Source organism: Zalophus californianus, chromosome 2 (assembly GCF_009762305.2).
Source record: "Zalophus californianus isolate mZalCal1 chromosome 2, mZalCal1.pri.v2, whole genome shotgun sequence".
Classification (NCBI taxonomy): domain Eukaryota; kingdom Metazoa; phylum Chordata; class Mammalia; order Carnivora; family Otariidae; genus Zalophus; species Zalophus californianus.
Window position 1 is genome coordinate 43,817,629 of NC_045596.1, and position 22,931 is coordinate 43,840,559.

The following is a 22,931-nucleotide window of genomic DNA, read 5'->3' on the forward strand; positions in this document are numbered from 1 at the left end:
GCGCCTGGGTGGCTCCGTTGGTTAAGTGACTGCCTTCGGCTCAGGTCATGATCCTGGAGTCCCTGGATCGAGTCCCGCATCGGGCTCCCCACTCAGCGGGGAGTCTTCTTCTCCCTCTGGCCCTCCCCTCCCTCATGTACTCTCTCTCTCAAATAAATAAATAAAATCTTTAAAAAAAGGAAGGAAATTCTGACAGATGCTATAAAATGAATGAAACTTAAGAACATTATACTAAGTGAAATAAGCCAGTCACAAAAGAATACTGTATGATTCACTTATATGAGGTATTGAGTGTAGTCAGATTCATGGAATCAGAAACCTTGCCAAGACTGGAGGAGAAGGGAATGGGGAGCTATCATTCAGTGAGTATAGAGTTGCAGTTATGCAAGACGGAAAGAGTTCTAGAGATGGATAGTGGTGATGCTTGCACAACAATGTGAATGTGCTTAATGCAACTGAACTATATACTTAAAAATGGTTAAATAAATAAGTCCTGGGTATGTAATGTACAGCATGGTAACTATAGTTCAAAATAGTTAAGATGATAAATTTCATATTATGTGTATTTTACAACAATTTAAAAAATTGTTTAAATATACAAAAAAACACCAACCCCCCCCAAAACATGGACCAGGTAATACACTATTCATCATAGTGATTGTCTGTAAGGAGACAGGAAGGGGAATGGGACTAGGAATGAAACTATACATAACTTCAACCATATCTGTAATGTTTATTTGAACAACAAACAAATAGCTCAAGCAAATGAATAAATGTTCACATTTGTTATTTTTGGCAGTAATCAATTACATGAATGTTTGCTATATTATTGTTTGTACTCTTATGTATTAATTTTTTTAATTAAAAGGATGAGGTTCAATGGCTTTCACATGATGGTGTGAGAAGAAGATTTTAATAATATAGATTAAAGCCGTTCCAAGAAATGACTAGATCAAGGATATGGCCTTAGAAGTAGGTTAGCAAGTAAAAATTATTAAAGAAGTTAAAATTATAAATACTGTGCTATGAAAAAAGAAAATAAAGGGAATTAACTGACAAAATCAGATAGTACGTGGACAAGTGAAAAATAAATTGTATAGAGAAAATATGCTATAGAAATTTAGTAGAGAAGAGGAAGACAAGATTATGAACTGGTCCAAAATGACATAATGAGAGAAATGGAAACCTAGGAGAACCACAAAAAAATAGGGTATGAGAGAGAGAATAAAGAATGGTAGAGTATTTTGGGTACAGGGAACAAGTACGAGACAAAGAATAAAGGCATAAGTGAATAAGGGGTTTCTGCAGTAGTGGTTGAAGAACAGCTTGGCTGGAGCAGAAACTAGAAAGCATTGAGTAATATAGTTGGATAGGTGGGCTGAAATTTTCAAGCAGAAGATTCTGTATTTTTAACTTATTTCACACAAGGAACCATTAAGGATTTAAGCAAGTAGATGTTGTAATAAGAGTACTATTATTAGGAAAATTAATCTGGAGGCATACAAGAAGAGACTAGAAGGGAGGGAAAACACTTTATGTTTTATCGAAATAAACTTTCATGATACTTGTTAATTTATGGAAGTCTTCACCTGTTTTTTTAAATAAACATTTTAAAAATAATATCATTACCTTCCAGCTTGAGATTTATCCCTCCACATTCTATAATTCCAATGAATTTGCCTTCTATCTGACCGTTTTTATAAACAAAAATTGTTGGTAAACAATTGTCATGGTAGTGTTGAATACAGCTATTCACGATGGCTTTAACAAATTTAGTTTCTGGAAACTTTCTTGCTAGGAGACTAAGATGCTGGTTAACCAACAAACACATTGGGATGCTAAAAAGAGAAACAGTACACAATATCTTTAAAAGCAGACTACTTATCTCAGTCTAATGAAGTAAGTGAAACATCCCCATGACAAAAAAATGTATCTTTGGATATGGGTTTGTTTTTTTTTTAATTTTATTTGAGAAAGAGAAAGAGGGTGTGTGAGGGGCGGGAGGGGCAGAGGGAGAGAATCTTCAAGCAGACTCCCTGCTGAGTGCAGAGTCCAATCCCTTGACCCATAATATCAAGACCTGGGTGGAAACCAAGAGTCCCGAAGCTTAACCAACTGAGCCACCCAGGTGCCCCTCTTCGGATATTCTTTTGATATAACAGCTTATCAGCTCTCATCCTCTCTTGTTACCTTTAGTAATGATAAACTTCAGAGTCCTCCCATATTTATTGTAAACACTATTATAGCCTGGGAGTGAAGCTTGCTATCATGGGAATTTGATGCCTAACTAAGGCTATCTACATCTGACTTAGCATCAATTTAATCAAGTTAGTTCCCAGTTTATAGGACCCAGGAAAAACAAAACAACACAGCACACTTCTAGGGAATCCTTGGCAGTTCTGAGTTGAAACAAGGGATTCCAACTCTTTCCATCACCCCACCACCTTGGCCTTATTTCCACATGAGAATATGACATCCAAAGTGTCTCATCTCAAACTTCCTTGAATTTTTTTTTAAGATTTTATTTTATTTATTTGACAGAGAGAGAGAGAGACAGCGAGAGAGGGAATACAAGCAGGAGGAGTGGTAGAGGGAGAAGCAGGCTTCCCACCGAGCAGGGAGCCTGATGCGGGGCTTGATCCCAGGATCCTGGGATCATGACTGAGCTGAAGACAGATGCTTAACCACTGAGCAACCCAGGTGCCCCACAAACATCCTTGAATTTCTTGACTCTGACATACTTCACCCACACTTTTCTTTGACATCCCAGTCCATGCAGCATCTTGTTCCCAATTATCCAGAACTATTCCCCATCAGATATTTAAGGGGCATCGGACTGGCTCAGTTGGAAGAGCATGTGACTCTTGATCTTGGGGTCATAAGTTTGAGCCCCATGTTGTGTATAGAGATTACTAACAATAAATAAACTGAAAAAAATTGATTGGAAGTGTGACCAGAACCTATAATTCTTCCTGCTCTCTGTCAGTTTCACTCCCAATATACCCACTCTTCAATTAGTTCCTTTTCTCTATCATTCATTCACAGCCTTATCAAACTGTTTCAGAGCCAATCCTTTATTTCATCCCATACTCATTTCACATGGGACCTTTCTCTGTTATTTTGCTCTTTTCCTGTTTTTTTTTTCAATCTTCTCCACTTTCTATAACTATATTTAAGTTACTAAATTTTTTAAAAGTTCTTTACAACTCTGTGTCTCCTTCAAATAACTACTCTCCTGTTCATAGCCCAAATAAAAAGGGAAATAATCTCTATGTTCCATTCACTTCCTTTATTGAAAGGTTTTCCCTTTTTTTGGCTTTTTTGATTATACTTTTTTTCTCCCCCAGTGCAAAAAAAAAAGGAGGTTTTATTAAAGCACAGGGACAGGACCCGTGGGCAGGAAGAGCTGCTGCGATAGCACTTTCTATTAATTTCCTTTTTAGTTCTTTGACTGCCTTCTTCTATGACTCAAATGTAGATGTTCTATGTGATTGTGTCCTTCTCACACTAGACACATTCACTGTGCAATCTTATCCATTCTGACATTAACACTGATGAATTTCATCTCCTCTCCTCCCTCAAAGGAAAAAAATGTATATCTGTATATGTTATACATTTCTTCTGTATTTTCTTAGTTTGGCACTGAGGCCAAAAATCTCCCTATTCTCTACAACATCTAATCGGTAATCACATCATATTGCTTCTACTTCCTTATCTCATACCTAACCTCTCCTCTTTTTCTCCATTACCTTACTCCTTTCCTTTCTTATCTGAGCTTCATCAGATTATCCTAAGGGTCTGTTTCCAGTCTTGGTTTCCCAAATTCATCCTTGATCCTGTTGACAAAGGGAGCTCAAAATGAAAATCTCACCAGGTAACAACTGCCCTTCCTTCAAGCTTAAAATTCCTCAAGGGCTCCTTGCTGCCCTCAGGATAAAGTCTGGGCTCTTCAGTATAGCTTTCAAGGTTCTCTGCGGTCTCTCTAGCATTATTCTCTGCCTGCTACCATATTACTTAAAGCTCTCCAAAGCAAAATGCCGTCTTATTTCTGTATCTTTCTTCAGCTGGACACTCCATCTAACATACTCCATTAATCCTGTCTACTTCCTCTTTGGGGAATCTTATTTTTTGAGGCCAAGACCAAGAATTACATACTCTGTAGAAAGTTCCATACTTCCTTCCTCCAAGCATAAAACTTACTACTCCCTCTTCAGTGCTTCCACGCTGTGTACATAATTCAACTGTAGCACCTAAGAGACTTTATTATTATGTCTAGTTGTCTCTCTACTATATTGATGGCATAGACAGATGTTTTATAGCCTTTGCATCTCCAGCATCTATAAAATCCTCAGAAATCCTCTTAATAGTAGACAATGTTATATATCAATTCATAGAGCAAGAAATTTAATGCATTATACATTTAACTTATATTTCAGAATATATAACATCATTTATTTTCATAATTACAACCAACTATAAATCTAGATACTGCTTTATTTTAGTGGGTGACCTACTTTAATATTAGAAAAGTATGTACTGCCTAACTTAAATATCAATTTTCCACACAAAGCAATTAACATAAATTGACTTTATAAGTTTCAATTTTCCTCAAATAGTGAAATGAATCCACTAATATCTAACTTAAAGGAATTTTATCATACTGTCAGAATGAGAGCTGAGTCAGTGGTATGATGGACACTTACAGGGTACGTGGGGTGAATGGCAGAAGGTAGGTGGACATTGATGGTGATAGTGAAAAGTGTAGAATTAAGAGAGTATGGTGTAACAGATTATGTGATTAGTGCAGAGACAAAGTGGTTGCCTGAAGACAATCTGACAGCAAGTGGTAAGGGAACAAATTTGGTGTTGGGGTTCAGGGGCCAGAATTTAACTCCAGAAGAACTATAAAATATAAGGGAGACCTCTGCATCAGAACATGAGATAAGGGCCTAGTTATGGTATTCAAGGCTCAAAATATACATTTGGCATAGGAATGATGTAAAAACCCAAAATTGGAATTTGGGCACAGGTGTAAGACTGAATAAAATCAGAATCAAGCCTGCCTGGAAGCTTAGCCACTAAGCTCACTGGCCCAGGATGATTCGATCCCTCTAGGGGACACTAGGCCAGCTGAGCCTTCACTTGGATGAAAAGTTGGCCAAGTTCTATAATTTTAACGGCAAAAAGACATTAAAATTACAGAACATAGGAACCGAGTTAAAAAACAAACTCTTGGAGCACCTGGTTGGCTCAGTCCGTTAAGCATCTGCCTTGGGCTCAGGTCATGATCCTGGGATCCTGGGTTGGAGCCCTGCCTCAGGCTGCCTGTTCAGTGGGGAGCCTGCTTCTCCCTCTGCCTCTGCATCTCCCCCCTCTTTATGCTCTCTCACGCTCTCTTTCAAATAAATAAAATCTTAAAAAAAAAACTCTTTTGTTCCTATAAAATTTATAGAAGGCAGCTAGAAACACAAATATATTTAACAGTTATATTCTACTCTACAATATGAAAAGTTATGAGTCAATCCATTATTAAAAACTAGACTTTTCTAAGGACTATTTGTCACACAAGTAATTATTTTCTGTTGTATAAATTTTATTATAAATTTTCTTAAAATGTGTGTTTTATACCAACACATAAATGCATTTTCTTAATGTCAAGAGAATGAATATTTTATGTAACTATCTTAGATTGACTGCCCCTCAGAAAATCTTCTGGGGTCACAAATACTTAAAATATTATTTAGAAGATTCTTATTCTTCGAGTCCATCAGAGGAAATGAGAGTTTGAAACAGCCTAGCTGAAACTATAACACATTCGATCTCTTTCATGAATTTTTGGAAAATTATTTGTCCAACCTAATCCTTTCTCTAGAAATAACCATTAAAGTAAGTAATTTTGTGCTGTGGTATGGGCATTCAGAACCAACATCTATTCTGCCAATCACACTGGCTCCCAGAAAAAGATATTCAGTGAATCACTTCAGTATACAACATTTCTCACACACAAATCCCATTATTGTAAATGTCAGTGTCTCTCATACTTACTTGTGAGGAACCAAAATCAGCAGCATTTACCAATTGGTTTAACCAGATAAGTGGTATAGGAAAAATGGGAAATGATTCTTTTTAAGGCTTTAAACTACTCAAAAATTAGTTTCCAAGCATTTTAGTTACAATAACAGTAATGTCTTCTTTAATGGGACATGGTGTCCTCTCAAAATTTGTCTGAGGAACTGGTGAGCTGGTAAACAGCGGGGCTCTAATTTGCATAAATTGCTCTGTGCAGAGTTTCTGTGAGGACCTGAAGAGAGAAGAAGTTTTTTATTCAGAGAACGAGATGAACACAAGGAGGAAACTGGCATGGCCTCTGTTCCTGGAGTGGCGTGGAGCCCAGGCAGAGTAGCTGGGACCTAATGCTAGAGAGATTTGTGAAACCCTGGGAGCTTGCAGTGTGTCTGTGGCACAGAGTTGGGGAAAAGTCCACTCTACCCAATTATCATATACCAGGCTGGTAAGGTCTGAGGACATTTGGGTTACGCTTAGTACAAGTAGGCACTATAAATTGTTTTAGGAGCATAGGGGAGTACAAGGGAATTGTTCTGTTAAAAGAGACTTAAAAGACATGATCTATCCAAATGCACTGCATGACCCTTGACTGGATCCTTCGTCAATTATTATTAATTTTGGAATTATTACTAATTTTGTTAGTTGAGAAAACAGTATTATGGTTATATAGAAAATGCCCTTATATTTTGAAGATGCATGCTGAAGTACTCAGGAATAAAGGTGTATTCTGTGTATAATTTGAAATGATTCTGCAAATATATATACATGCACATAGCTACATACAAATAAAAACATATAAAAGTGGCAAAATGTTCATTATTGAATCTACCCAGCTGGTATTTAGGGTGTTCATCTTATCATTATTTCTACTTTTTTGAATGTTTGAAATTTCCATAATAAGTTAAAAAAAATTAATGGCCAAAAAGTGTTTTTTTTTCTCTTTAAAGTTTATTTATTTAAATAATCTCTACCCCCAACATGGGGCTCGAATTCACAACCCTGAGATCAAGAGTTGAATGCTCTTTTGACTGAGTCAGTCAGGCACCCTGAAAGAATGCTACTTTTCTAAAAAGTGTGACAAGTTCTTTAAATTAGACATGAAAACCTAATAAAAAACCGAACTTAATCCCTGAAGCCCATTACTCTCTACATGTATGTATATGTTAAAAAGAAAGCCACAAGGCCCAAGGTGGAGTTACTTGCTCCCAGGACAGCAAAGACTTAATTTCAGTTTCAACCTCTCCAGGAGTGATATTTTAAGTCAATCAATCTGGAATTTTCTGGTCAGTACCAAATGAGGTAATCTGTCCCATGAGCTCTCCATTGAGATGAGGTAATGAATCTAATAAGAACTCCCCTCCCATTCCCCCTAAGAGAAGGTGACCTTGCCTGAATAATCCTTTCTTTTCTTTCACTAATAACTTCCTGTCCCACCCTCCTTGCTATAAAAACCTTCCATTTTGTACAACTCATTGGAACTTCCCTCTACCTGGATAGGATGCTGCCTGATTCATTAATCACTTAATAAAGCCAATTAGGTCTTCAAATTTACTTGGTTGGATTCTGTTTTTTAACATTATATATGTATATATGTATGTGTGTGTATATATATATATATATATGCTTTCTTTTCTTGAATAATCTTTGTTATATGCTTTATAAAACCTCAAAACCATACATAAATATCTTAAAACATTAGTATAATAACATTTTGCAAAAACGCTATGGTAATTACCTTGATCTGTATAAATGAATTATAACTGATACATCTTTTTCTGCATTTGTGACTTCATTCACATACTGATTTCCAGAAATTTCTCTTAATTCCCCAAATTTTTGTTTTTTCCTAAGAGCTTTCCATTCTTGTAACCGCTTTTCTCTAATTAAAAAAATGAAATAAAAAAAAGAAAATTGTCATAGTCTTCAGGTCATCCCTATATATAGTAACAATTTAGGGCAATGAATGTAATGCTAGAACATATTAGACACTTTAAAGAATGATAGAATAACTATTAATGGTCTTATAATGCTAATTTCTTTTTTTTAAGATTCTATTTATTTATTTGAGAGGGAGAGAGAGAGAGAGAGAGCACAAGTGGGGGAGGGGGAGGCAGAGGGAGAGGGAGAAGCAGACTCCCCACTGAGCAGGGAGCCTGACACAGAGCTCCACCCCAAGACCTGAGATCATGACATGAGCCACAGGCAGACACTTAACCAACTGAGCCACCCAGGCGCCCCCCAATTTCTCTTTTCATACAGGCATTTGTGTTACAGGTATTGCAAAGAATAAGGAGTTAGCTATTGATTTTTTGTTTTCATAATATTTTATTTATTTGCGAGAGAATGAGAGAGAGAGAGCACAAGCAGGGTGAGGGGCAGAGGAAGACGCAGACTCCCTGCTTAGCAGGGAGCCTTATGTAGGGCTCAATCCCAGGACTCTGGGATCATGACCTGAGCCGAAGGCAGATGCTTAACCGACTGAGCCACCCAGGAGCCTCAGCTATTGACTTTTAAATTTATTTTTATTTAAGACTAGGTCTTAATCATAGCTATAGAGTTTATTTAGACATTGAGCTAACAAATTCTCATACACAGGTTAAACACTTACTAAGGAATACACATAATAATAGCTAATATTTATTGAGTGCTTACTATGGTACCAAGCACGGTTTTAAGTGCATTATATTAACTAATTTAACTTTATCAAGTTAGTACTATTATTATCCTGTTTACATGCTCTTAACTATCATGCTAAGCTGACCTTCAGTCCAAAGCCTTTGCAAATATGTGTAATTACTTGTTATAAATTTATTGCAGGAAGAGAAGTGGTAGAGAAGAGTGATTACTTAATAGTGTGACGGTCAACACTTCTCTTCCTCCTCTACTCGCACATTCTCCTCAGTTTTCTTTGTTATTTCAGTGGGTTGGGCAGGGAGAGTCACACCTAGTTTTGCCATCAGAAGGAGACCTCATGTTCAACGGCCAGCATTTTTCACCTAGCAATCACATCAATTGGGATTCAGTCACAAAAACAGAAAGCCCTCCAGCTATCTTAAACAGACTTAATCTGGGGGATTAAGTGCTTAACACACTTGATGTAAAAATGAAGACTATAGGCTGAGCTACCAGGAATGACTCCCAAAACAACATTGAAAACTGGTCTGCCAAGGGAAGAGCTTTCTCTGCTGCAATCCAGAAACTGGGGAATCTGGACCTACTGTTTCAATGTGCCCTACTATCAGCCTACACTGGGCATCAATCAGAAAGCCACTGCAGCAACTGTTGTCTGTAGGGACCTATCTCCTTTGCAAAGACTGGAAGAAAATATTTGCAGAAGACACATTGGATGAAGAACTATTATCCAAAATATACAAAGAACTCTAAAACCTCAACAATAACAAAACAAATAACCTGCTTTGAAATGGGACAAAGACCTTAACAGACAACTTACCAAAGAATATATTGATGACAAATAAGTGTATGAAAAGATGCTCTACATCCATGTCATCAGGAAAATGCAAAATGAAAGAAGAGACAACTACGTATCTATTAAAAGGGCCAAAATCCAGAACACTGATACCAAATGATTGAGAGGATGTGGAGTAACAGGAACTCTCATTCACTGCAGTGGGAATACAAAATGTATACCTTTTGGAAGATAGTTTGGAGTTTTCTTGTATAATTAAACATACTCTTACCATATGATCCAGCTATCATGCTCCTTGGTATTTATGCAAAGAAGCGAAAACTATGTCTACACAGAAACCTGCACACAGGTGTTTATAACAGGTCTAATATTTATCACTGCCAAAACATGGAAGCAATCAAGATGTCCTTCAGTAAGTAAATGGATAAACTGTGGTATATCCAGATAATGTAGTAGTAGTCAGTGCCAAAAAGAAATGAGCTATCAAGCCATGAAAAGACACAGAGGAACCTTAAATGCATATTACTAAGTGAAAGAAGCCAATCTGAGAAGGCTACATGCTGTATGACCCCAACTATATGACAATCTGGAAAAGGCAAGACTATGGAGACAAGACTATGCTTGCCAGGGATAGGGGGAGGGGCAGAGGCTGGCAAATAGGCAGACCATAGAGAATTTTTAGGGCAGTGAAAATACTTTGTATGATACTATAATGATGGTTACATGTCATGCATTTGTCCAAGCTCATAGAAAATATAACACTAAGGATGAACTGTAATGTACACTCTGGACTTTGGATGATTACGATGTATTGATGTGGGATCATCAATTATAGTAAATCTATCACTCTGGTGGGAGATGTTGATAATGGGGGAGACTATGCATGTGCTGGGGCAGGAGGTATATTGGAAATCTCTGTACCTTCCACTCAGTTTTGCTGTGAATGTAAAACTGCTTTAAAAAAAGTCTTAAGTGTGCCTGGATGGGTCAGTTGGTTAAGCGTCTGCCTTTGGCTCAGGTCATGAACTCAGGGTCCTGGGATCGAGCCCATACTGGGCTCCCTACTCAGTGGGGAGGCTGCTTCTCCCTCTCCTCCTTCCCCTGCTTTCTCTCTCTCTCTCTATCAAATAAATGGATAAATAATAAAAACTAAAAGAAAAAAGTATAAAATTTTTTGTTGTTTTGTTTTGGCTGTAAATGAGGAATTTGCTTTAAATCACCACTATCAGGATGACTACAGAATTTTCCCTTGTTAATAACTTTTGAAAGGTTACAGTTTCCTGTTTCCTTAGATTCAAAGTGACAACAGAGATATGAAAGTAATGCCATAAGTTGGTGGCAATTAGAGTTGGAGTTCTGATACGGAATATGGGAGTGAGAGAACTTCCCCATAGAGTACTCCCTTTAATCTCTGTGGCAGAGATTGGTTGGGCGGTCATTGGTATATTTTCCTCTTCCAGGGTTCACGGGAAAACTACATTAGTCAGCTTCCCTTGCAATTAGATTAGGCCCAGGAGCTTGGATTGTGGCCAATAGAACAAGAGTGAAAGTGTTACGTGCATTTCTGTGACTCAGCCCTGAAATCTCCTATACTATCACTCACTCTATCTCCCTAGTCCCCAAGCCTGGAGGGAAAGGATTCTGACATGATGAAGACAACCTAACGAAAAGAGCCCAGATTCCTAGTCATCACCCAGAGGAGAGTTGCTCAGGAGAATTGTAGGACCCACACCACCTGTGAGTGAGCAACTGTCCCGCCTGAAACCATTGAGATTCTGTAGTTGCTTGTTAGAGCCGCATTAATCATCTCAATTCTCATCTCAAATTCTGCTGACACAAACGGTTACATTAGTAGGACTGCTATCTTTGAACAATCCTTGCATTCCTTGAATAACTAATTATTCATTATATGTGATTATTTTAATACACTATTTGCCAATACGGTATTTAAGGTTTTGGCATCTATGTGTCAAAAGAGAGACTGGTCTAAAGCAATGTTTTTCAAGTTAAGGCATGTGGACATCCTATATGAGAATCACTTAGGTATAGCAGGTTCCACAGATGGGCATATTCCTGAGATCCAACCCAAATTTACTGAATATTACCTCTTGGTGCTGGTCTCAGGAATGAGCATTTTTATTTATTTTTTATTTTTTTTTAAGATTTTATTTATTTATTTGAGAGAGAGAGAATGAGAGATAGAGAGCACGAGAGGGAAGAGGGTCAGAGGGAGAAGCAGACTCCCTGCTGAGCAGGGATCCCGATGTGGGACTCGATCCCGGGACTCCAGGATCATGACCTGAGCCGAAGGCAGTCGCTTAACCAACTGAGCCACCCAGGCGCCCAGGAATGAGCATTTTTAAACTTTATATTATGGACAGTTACTAACATATACAAGGTGAAGAGACCCCAGATGTATGCATGGCCAATCTTCTTGCATCTTACCCCCATTATCTTCTTACCTCAAGGGCTATTCTGAAGCAAATATAAGACATCATATAATTTCATCTGCAAATATTTCATTACATATCTCCAAAAGATGAGAATACTTTAAAAAATGTAACTCACATGGCACAATCACACCAAAAACAGTAATTCCTTAATATATTCAGATATTTTTTAAATAATCCTATTCTAAAATACATAAAATATCCATAAAATTTACCATGTTAACCATTTTCGAGTGTTCAGTGGCATTGAGTACTGTATCCATTTTTAAAAGTTTGTTTATTCAAATGAGGATCCAAATTAGATTTATAAAAATGGTTGTTATATATCTTAAATCTCATTTAATCTACAGATTCCTTTCCATCTATTTTTTTTTCCCTAGCAATTTCTTTGCTTTTGAAGGAAACCAGATTGTTTGTCCAAGGTTTCCCACAGTTTGAATTTTGCTGGTTGCATTATCAAAGTCAATTCACATGAGAAATATACATTTTTTTAAAAGATTTTATTTATTTATTTGACAGAGAGAGACAGTGAGAGAGGGAACACAAGCAGGGGGAGTGGGAAAGGGAGAAGCAGGTTTCCCGCTGAGCAGGGAGCCTGATGCTGGGCTCGATCCCAGGACCCTGAGATCATGACCTGAGCCAAAGGCAGTCGCTTAACCAACTGAGCCACCCAGGCGCCCGAGAAATATACATTTTTATTAACAATGTTGGGTGATTGTTTTGACCAACCAACCTAAGAATCATGAATCTTATTTCCTTTCTTATGAGGCTTGTCTGATTGTGACAGTCAGGTTATATTATCAATTAATATAACAATGTTTTATGCAGTAAGTAAGCTTTCCATCTTTATAAAAACATAGGTTACATGTACCTTGAAAATAGAGAAGAATCACCTAGAAAACAAATTTTAGGAAGCAGTCTAGCTTCTCTCTTATTCTTTTCTCCTATTGAGTCAATTTTGGAAATTTATATTTTCATCAAAAAATCATATTTTTTAAATGATGCATATGCTCATATATCAAATATTCTGTTGGTCTGGCTTTTTCATTTAGTATAATGCTTTTGAATTTCACCAAAGTTATTGTGTATATCAGTAGTTTGCTTTCTATTCTTACAGAGTAGTATTCCATTTCATGAATATACTACAATTTGTTTATTCATTCACTTTGCATGTATTCATCATATCAATGGACTTTTAGGTTGTTTTGTTTTTAGCTATTATGAATATTCATGTACAATTCTTTGTATTGACATATATCTTCAATTCTCTCAGGAATGTGATTGGTGGGTTATATGTTAAATGTATATGTAACTTTGTAAGAAATTGTCAAACTGTTTTCCAGAGTGGTCATATGAAGATTTCAGTTCCTTCATGATATTTACATTTTAATTGTCATATAATTCATATATTAGCATGCCTTTAAGATATTGTGAGTTCGGTTCCAGACCATGGCAACAAAGCCAATATCACAATAAAGTGAGTCAAATGAATTTTTCGGTTTCCCAGTGTGTATAAAAGTTATGTTTACACTATACTGTAGTCTGTCAAGAGTGCAATAGCATTATGTCTAAAAACAACAATGTAGGGCAGCACCTGGGTGGCTCAGTTGGTTAAACGTCTGCCTTCAGCTCAGATCATGAGCCCAAGGTCCTGGGATTGAACTCTTGACTTTGGCTCAGATCATGGTCTTAGGGTTGTGAGATGGAGCCCCACATTGGGCTCTGCTCTGCACTCAGTGGGGAGCCTGTTTCTCCCTCTCCCTCTGTTGCTCCCCCTGCTTGTACTCACTGTCTCTCTCTCTCTGTCAAATAAATAAATAAACACACAAATAAATAAAATCTTTTTAAAAATCTCAATCCTATCTTAAAAAAATAAAAATAAAAACAATAATGTACATAAAATACAAATAGCAAATAAAAAATATTTTATTACTAAAAAATGTTAACCATCATCTGAGCTTTCAGAGAGTCATACTCACTGAACATAGATCCCATAACAAATTTAATAGTAATAAAAAAGCTTAAAATATTGTGAGAATTACAAAAATGTGAAAGTCCTGAAGTGAGCAAATGCTTTAGAAAAATGGCACCAAAGCCTTGCTCAAGGCAGGGTTGCCACAAACTTCCAATTTGTAGAAAGCACAATATTTGCAAAATGCAATAAAGTGAAGTACAATAAAGTGAGGCATGTCTGCACAATAAAATTCAACTATTTAAAGTTTACAAGTCAGTGATTTTTTTAAAAATAAAGATTGATTGATTTTAGAGAGAGAGAGAGAAAGCACAAGCAGGGGAAAGGGCAGAGGGAGAGGGAGATGGAGAAGAAGACTCCCCACTGAGTGCAGAGCAGAGCCCCAAACGGGTCTCCATCTCACCATCCTAAGACCATGATCTGAGCCAAAGTCAAGAGTCAGACGCTCAACAGACTGAGCCACCCAGGCGCCCCCAATTCAGTGATTTTTAAAATATTCAGAAAGTTGTGCCTCCCTCACGACTATCTAATTCTAGAATATTTTTGCTGCCCCAAAGAAATCCCATCTGCAGTCGTTCCCTATTCCCCCATCATAGGCCCTAGTAATTAATAATCTACTTTCTGTCTCTATAGATTTTCCTATTCTGGGACACTTCGTATAAATGGAATCATATAAAATGTGGCCTTCTGTCACTGGTTAATTTCACTTGGCATAGTATTTTCAAGGTTCAATCATGTTGTAGCATGTATTAGTACCACAATTCTTTACATGGCTGAATAAAATTCCATTGTTCCGATACACCACACTTTGTTTATCTACTACCCAGTTAGTTGATGGACATTCACATTCTTTGTACTTTTTGGCTATTATAAATAATGCTACTATGAACATTCATGTACATGTACATGTACATGTTTTGTATACATATCTATCTCAGAGTAATTTCTGGATCATGTGGTAATTCTATGTTTAACATTTGAGGAAATTCCAGACTATTTTTCTTTTTTTTTTTTTAAGATTTTATTTATTTGACAGAGAGAGACACAGCGAGAGAAGGAACACAAGCAGGGGGAGCAGGAGAGGGAGAAGCAGGCTTCTCACTGAGCAGGGAGCCCAATGTGGGGCTTGATCCCAGGACACTGGGATCATGACCTGAGCCGAAGGCAGACGCTTAACGACTGAGCCACCCAGGCGCCCCCCAGACTGTTTTTCAAAGCAATGAATCATTTTACATTCCCACCAGCAATGTCTGAGGGTTCCAATTTCTCCACATGCTCACCAACTCTTACTGTCTGTCTTCTTTATTATAACTACCCTAGTGAGAATTAAGTGGAATCTCATGGTTTTGATTTGCATTTCCCTAATGACTAATTAAGTTGATCATCTTTTCATGTACTTATTTTCCATTTGTATACCTGCTCTGGAGAAATGTCTATTTAAGTCCTTTGCATGTTTTTATATTGGGTTGTCTTTTATTGTTGAGTTCTAGGAATACTTTATATATTCTGGTTAGTAATCCCATATTATATATATAATTTGCAAATATTTTCTCCCATTCTGGGGGTTATCTTTTCACTCTCTTGACAGTGTCCTTTGAACAAAAGTTTTCAATTTTGATAAAGTCCAGTTTATCTATTTTTTCTTTTGTTGCCTGCGCTTTTGGTGTCATTTCCAAGAAATCATTGCCAAATCCAATGCCATGGACACTACTCCCCCTCCATGTTTTCTTCAAGGAGTTTTATAGTTTTAATTCTTACATTTAGGTCTTTCATCCACTTTATTTTTTGTTTATGATATGAGGTAGAAGTCCAACTTTATTCTTCTACGTGTAGAAATCCAGTTTTCCCAGTATCATTTGTTGAAAAGATCGAATGGTCTTGGCACCTTGTTGAAAATCATTTGACTATATATGTGAGGGTTTCTTTCTAGGCTTTCTATTCTATTCTATTCTATTCTATTCTATTCTATTCTATTCTATTCTATTGTCTGTGTGTCTATCCTTATGTCACTGCTACATTGTTTTGATTACTGTCACTTTATAGTAAGTTCAGGAAGTTTGAGTCCTCCAACTTTGTTCTTCCTCAAGATATCTTTGGTTTTCAGGACATGGATTATGTTTCTTTGTATTCATTTTGCCAATTTCTGCTCTTAACTGGAGATCAATTAGATTAATTTAAAATACACTTAAACTATGCAATGTTAAGTGCCTGACATGAAGCTTAATTTTAGTGTAAGTGCCTGACATTAAGCTTTTGATTGCTGAGGCATCCATTTCAAAAGATACACATCTTGGAAAACGCATCGCCACCTGTATGACACAGCTACTAGCAAAACGACCAGATAAGGAATTAGGCTGCCCCCATCCATGAAGATCCCTCTTTCAGACTTACTTCTGCCATTTAACTCTTTGCATTTCTTACGCGCTTTTTTCCCCTTAATTCTCCCATCACTGTTTCTTTGTGTTGAGTTGATTTTTATACTGTGCCATTTTAATTTGCTTCTTTTCTTTTATTCTTTTAGTTTTTTCTTAGTGGTTACCTTAAGGATTAAAATTAATATCTTATAATGACCTACCTCGAATAATACCAACTTAGTTTCAATACCACACACACTCTACTGGAATACACCTCCATCCTTCCCCTTTTATACTGTTATTGTTACAGACTACATTGTTATATATTGTCTGTCCATTAACATCAACTTATAATTGTTGTTTTATATATTTGCCTTTTAAACCATACAGGTAAAAATAGAGTTAAGAACCAAAGTTGAGTAATGCTTTTATATTTACTTATGTAGTTTTTACCTATGTTACTTACTTCTTCAGAAGGCTTTGAGTCACTGTCTAGTGCTCTTTAATTTCAGCATGAAGGACCCCTTTAGCTACTTTTTTAGGGCAGTTCTAGTAGTAACAAACTCACTTAGCTTTTATCTAGGAATATCTTCATTTCTCCTTTATTCTTATAGCACAGTTTTGCCAAATGAATAATTCTCAGTTGACAGTTGTGTGTGTTGTTGTTGTTGTTGTTTTGCAGCACTTAAAATGTATCAACTCACTGCCTTCTGGCCTCCAAGATTTCTGATGAGAAATTGACTGACACTTATTAAATGTCCCTCGTATGTGATAAGTTGTTTCTCTCTCACTGATTTCAACTTTCTGTTTTTATTTTTTCATAGTTGATTATGATGTGTCTTTATGTGGTTCTCTTTGAGTTTATCCTACCTGAATTCATTGAGCATCTTCGATTTACAGATTTATGTCTCTTCTCAAATTTGGGAAGCTTTCAGACATTATTTCTTCAAAATATTCTCTCTGCTTCTTTCTCTTTTCTTCTGCTGAGATTCTTACACTATATTAGTTAGCTCACTTAGTGTATCATAAGGCCAATTAGGTTCTGTTCACTTTTCTTCATTCTTTTACCTTCTGTTCCTCAGACTCAATAATTTCAATTGTCTTATCTTCAAATTTGAATTTTTCTTCAGCTTGTTCAAATCTGTTTTTGAAGCCCTCATATATATTTCACTTCCATTTTTATTGTACTTTTTAGTTTCAGAATATTTTTTTCATTCTTTTTTATAATTTCTATCTCTTTATTGCTATTCTCACTTTGTTCATATGATCCTTTCCTGTCTTTGACCATGTCTTCCTTTATCTCTTTAAGCAACTTTAACTTAGTTGGCTTAATGTTTTTGTCTAATAAGTGTGACATCTGGGCTTCCTCAGGTATATTTTGTATCAATTTATTTTGTTCTTTGAATGGGCCATACTTTTTTGTTTCTTTGTATGTCTTGTGATTTTTTTGTTGAAAAGAACAATGGATTCTTATAATGTGGTAACCCTAGAAATCAGACCCCCTCCTCTATGATTTATTTTATTATTGTATGGTGTCTCTGTGTCAGGGATCAGCCTGAGGTAAAAGCATTAAGGTCATCTCAGGTCTTTTTCTGAGCTTTCATCTTTCCCAAGCCTTTCTAAATTCCCTCATTTATTTGGTAGTTCTTGAATGTCCAAAAAACAAACAAACAAATGAACAGATGTGGCTCCTTTAAATCCTCCGGAAGCCACCTGAGCCAGTGAAAGTTGATACCATGGCAACCACTTTTTGGGCCTATACCTCCACATTTAGAAGCAACAATTCATAATCAGAACATTAAATGATATTGAGGACAAAGTCTTCATTGTCCACTCTGGCTCCAGCAAGCTGTGCCAGAAACACAGGTTGCTGTCCAAACAGTTGCCTACCGTGGGGCTGGGGATAAGGGATGGGTAGCTATTACCACACTGAGGGCTGAAATCAACCAATACTAAAGACAACTTACCAGCTAAACTTTATCTTAGAAGCTGCAAGCGTTCAAATAGACTCCAGAGTTCCAAAGCTGTTGCTTGAGACAGTTTCTGTCAGTACAATAGTTATCTAGGTGGACAGATGGATTCCTGGAGCTTTCTACTCTGCCATCTTTCTTTTCTTTTCTTTTCTTTTTTTAAGATTTTAATTATTTATTTGACAGAGAGAGAGACAGCAAGAGCAGGAACACAAGCAGGGGGAGTGGGAGGGGGAGAAGCAGGCTTCCTGCCGAGCAGGGAGCCCGATGTGGGACTCGATCCCAGGACCCTGGGATCATGACCTGAGCCCAAGGCAGACGCTTAATGACTGAACCACCCAGGCGCCCCTCTGCCATCTTCCTTTCTTTTTTTTTTTTTTTTAAAGATTTTATTTATTTATTCATGAGAGACAGAGAGAGAGTGAGGCAGAGGGAGAAGCAGGCTCCCAGGGAGCAGGGAGCCTGATGCGGGACTCGATCCCAGGACCCTCAGGATCACCTGAGCCGAAGGCAGACGCTTAACCATCTGAGCCACCCAGGCGCCCCTCTCTGCCATCTTTCTTGATGTCAACCTACTCAGTTGTTTTTTGAAAGTCTCTCAAATTTGGGTTTCTTGCATGTATTTTTATAATTTGACAGAGATTATGAATTATTGACAAGGATACTACATAGGTAATGTGTCCTCCTCAGTGCATCCTATCAGGAGTTACTTGATGTCAATATATATTATTGGTGTTGTTAACCTTGGTCACTTCCATAAAATGGGGTCTGCCAAAACTCTACACTGTAGACTTACTATTTCCTCCCTTATCATTACTAAATATTTTGAGGGAGACACTTTGAGATTATGAAAATATCGTTTCTATTTAAGCTTCCCCACTCATTTCAGCATCTGTCAGCAGGGCTGGCCCATGGAGATTATTACTCTGGTGTTTGATGGTGATTTTTCTCTTTCTTTTTTTTTTTAAGATTTTATTTATTTGAGAGCGAGAAAGAGAGAGCATGAGTGGGGGAGGGGAGAGGCAGAAGGAGAGAGAGAGTGAGGAGCAGACTCCCCAGTGAGCAGGGAACCCAATGAGGGGCTTGATCCCAGGACCCTGAGATCATGACCTGAGCCAAAGGCAGACACTTAACCAACTGAGCCACCCAGGTGCCCTTGATGGTGATTTTTCTATTTTCCTCATCCTATCTAACACTTATATATTGGAATTTTCAGTGAGGAAGAGGTGTTACTTTCTCTGAATTTGTTCATGTATTAAGTTATTGATTTATATCACTAGGGACTCCTGGATATTTATTTTGTCATCCAGTATTATGATTATTTATTTTGTTGTTCAAGTTGTTCCAACTCTGGCCATTTTCCAATCTTTAGTTTGGCTCCTATACCTTTAAAAGATATTTTTTCCTTAGCATTTCTTTACTTTCTGGTACCACAAGATGCTCCAGACTCATATTGTAATTACTCAACTCACACAGTCTTCTCCAAAGAACACTGGTTCCTGTTATTAAAGAATAGCATTTATAAAACAAGAGCTAAGATCTAGGTATATTCATGCTACCAGACTATTGCTGCTTCTAACCCAATTCACTATTAGGTTTTTTTTCATTTTCATGTTAAACAAAGCATTCTTGGGGCCAATCTCATTTGATCAGGATGTATTGTTCTTTTTTAATTGCTGGCCCTAATTTGCTAATATTTTGTTTAAAAATTTTGTGCCTATGTTCATAAGAGATATTTTTCTGTGATATTCTGTTTTTAAAATTTATCTGGCTTCAATATCAGGATAAGTTGGGAAATATATGTACCTGTTCTAATTTCTGAAATTTATTTATGACTGGTATTTAATTATATGATAGACATTATCTTAGAAGGAAAACTGTGGCTCTTATTGGTCTTTTATGGATATTTTCCACTTTACTTATATGTAACTTGATGAAGTTCCACTGTATATTATTGGATAGTTTTTTACTTAAGCAAAGGCAAAAATATTCAAGAAAAAAATTACTCTTATATAAAGTGAGTTGGTTTTAAAATGTTCTTAAAAGTACCTCACTGTTTCAGTTGGTAGAGCATGTGACTTTTGTTTTTTGTCGTTTTTGTCTTTTTTTAAAAGATTGTATTTATTTATTTATTTGAGAGAGGGAGAGAGAGAGAAACAACATGAGAGGGGAGAGGGTCAGAGGGAGAAGCAGGCTCCCTGCTCAGCCGGGAGCCCGATGTGGGACTTGATCCCAGGACTCCGGAATCATGACCTGAGCCTAAGGCAGTCGCTTAACCAACTGAGCCACCCAGGCACCCAAGCATGTGACTTTTGATCTTGAGGTTGTGAGTTCAGGCCTCATGTTGGGTGTAGAGCTTACTTTAAAAAAAAAAGAACCTAAAATGTTCCTGGGGGCCTGCGTGGCTCAGTCAGTTAAGCATCTGCCTTTGGCTCGGGTCATAATCCCGGGGTCCTTGAATCAAGGACCATCAGGCTCCCCGCACACTGGGGAGTCTGTTTCTCCCTCTTCCTCTGACCGCCCCTGCTCGTGTTCTCTCTCTCTCTCTCTCAAATAAATGAATAAAATCTTTTAAAAAAACTAAAATGTTCTTAAAAACTAGTTTTGTTCTCTTAAAATCTATTCTGTAGGAAAAAATAGGGCTTTTTTTGTTTCATTCTTATACTTCTCCATTCAAAAACTCATAAGTTGCCCAAATAAATCACTGTACCTATATATTTCAATAGCTCTCATATCTTCTTCATCAAATTCATCTTCAGCTTCCTTCAACTGTGCAAGAGTCATCTTTTCATATGGTTTAACTAAAACAAAATAAATTTTAGATAATTGAATTTAAAAACCATTTTTTACTTTATAGTCACATGGCTAGAAAAAACAATGTATAGATAAATGGAGATAAAGATATCTTTAATGTTGCAGGTTCTCCAATATATAAATCTATTCTGTGGCTGACTACTTCAGGTTTGTTTAAAGTGTGAATTTCCCTCCAAGTTCGCAGAGCTACCAAGCTACATTTAAAGTAGATGTGAACATCAATTAGACCCCATAAATTTAGATTTTCCAAGTACTTGAAAATCTTGACAAATGAAACATACTATTTACATGATCAAAATAGAAGGTAATCACGAGCTAGAGGAATATGGCAGAGAAAAGTCTCACTAGGTTAGATACCAGGTCATTTCAGCTCTGTTACTAACTAGCTTGTGACATTCAACACATCAGTTAAAATTTTTACGTGTCAGTATCCTAACTTCAAAAGTATGGGTGAGATTTCTAATGTCCTTTCTCCCTCTAAGTTTATGGAATACATTTTCACTATCATTATCTCCTTCATCCAGCCCACCAAATGCATAACTGTACCCATTGCTTCTTTCTGTAAACGTAAAACCATTTCTTCAATTTCATCTTTTGGCTCTTCTTTTGGAGGAAGAATGCCAAAATCTCTTAAAATTTCATTCCATTCTGTATCTTCATTTGGATCCTATTAAAAAAATAGAAAATCTATTAACACAATTGTGCATTTTAATATGTGTATGTGAAATTGATATATAGCATTTTTAATTACACAATTGTTCATGAGCTCTATGATAACTAGATAATTAGTTTCAAAGACTAGAACAAAGTGGCCTACTTTTTCCTCATTTCCCAGCACTAGCGGTACCACATACTTCAATAAATAGGATACATCCTCTACCCTCAAAGTTACCCTGAAATGTTTAATAAAAAATCAATTTGGAACACATATATCAAATATTAATGAAGTAAACTCATAAATCATGGAAAATTCTCTGATGACTATAGAAGGCAAAACCAATTCACATCATGCACAAATACAGTTTTGTTTTTCTACATAGGCATTTAAGACCTCCAGGTGAACATGTTTCTCTTTTCAACTATATAGCTTCAAGGGGCTCTTACTCCCAAGCTAAATGTTAAAAGAGGCTAGGAATTTTTCCATAGTTTAAATTCTGTCTAATCATAGTTTCTTTCTATGAAAGTTAACCTTGTTTTCCTTGTAAATTAGACTTTGATATTTTATTTGCTTCTTTTCCAAAAGTTGTAATATATTAATTCTTTTCTTTCTAGTCTGCTGTCCATTTTCTCTAATATTTCCAGAAGAAGAGAGAACTTTACATACATAAAGGAATACTGTAGGAAAGTATTTGATAACCTTGAATGATCTCCACATTCTGGTATTCACATCCCTCCACAGCCCCCTCTCCTTGATTATGGGTGGGAACTGTGACATGCTTCTAACCAAAAGAACATGGCAAAGATGAAGAAATGCCATTTCTGTGATTATACTCCATAATATTATAACTCCATCTTGCCAACACTCTTCTCACTGACTGGCTTTGATAAAGCAAGCTGCCATGTTGTGAGGTGCCCTATGTGACTGTGCATAACCCACAATCAGCTAGAAATTGAGGTCCTTAGTCAAATAGCCCCAAAAGAACTGAATTCTGCCAAATACCATGTAAGTGAACTTAGAAGTGGATCCTTCCTCTGTTGTACCTTCAAATGAGACCCCAGCTTTGGCTGACCCCAGCCACCAAATTTGTGGTGCTTTGTCATGCAACAATAAATTACAAATACAAGTATCACCTTCTCCTCTTCATTCTATTCTTTGGCCAAAGTTTTGTTTTTCTATACACTCTTTGTCTTTTACTGGTTTCTCTATCCATGAGATCT

At 36.8% G+C, this 22,931-nt stretch overlaps 1 protein-coding gene across 8 annotated transcripts in view; it reads right to left on the reverse strand.

Moving 5' to 3' along the window:
* Positions 1–22,931, reverse strand: part of PDCL2 (phosducin like 2) — a 229,424-nt gene that overhangs the window by 1,812 nt on the left and 204,681 nt on the right. For all 8 annotated transcript variants that reach the window (XM_027600745.2, XM_027600744.1, XM_035725330.1 and 5 more), the window contains 4 exons: positions 21,600–21,720; positions 20,950–21,040; positions 7,802–7,945; positions 1,630–1,838 (listed from right to left, as the gene is read on the reverse strand). In XM_027600745.2, coding sequence (XP_027456546.1) covers positions 1,630–1,838; positions 7,802–7,945; positions 20,950–21,040; positions 21,600–21,720 — 565 coding nt within the window. The remainder of the gene's footprint in view (positions 1–1,629; positions 1,839–7,801; positions 7,946–20,949; positions 21,041–21,599; positions 21,721–22,931) is intronic.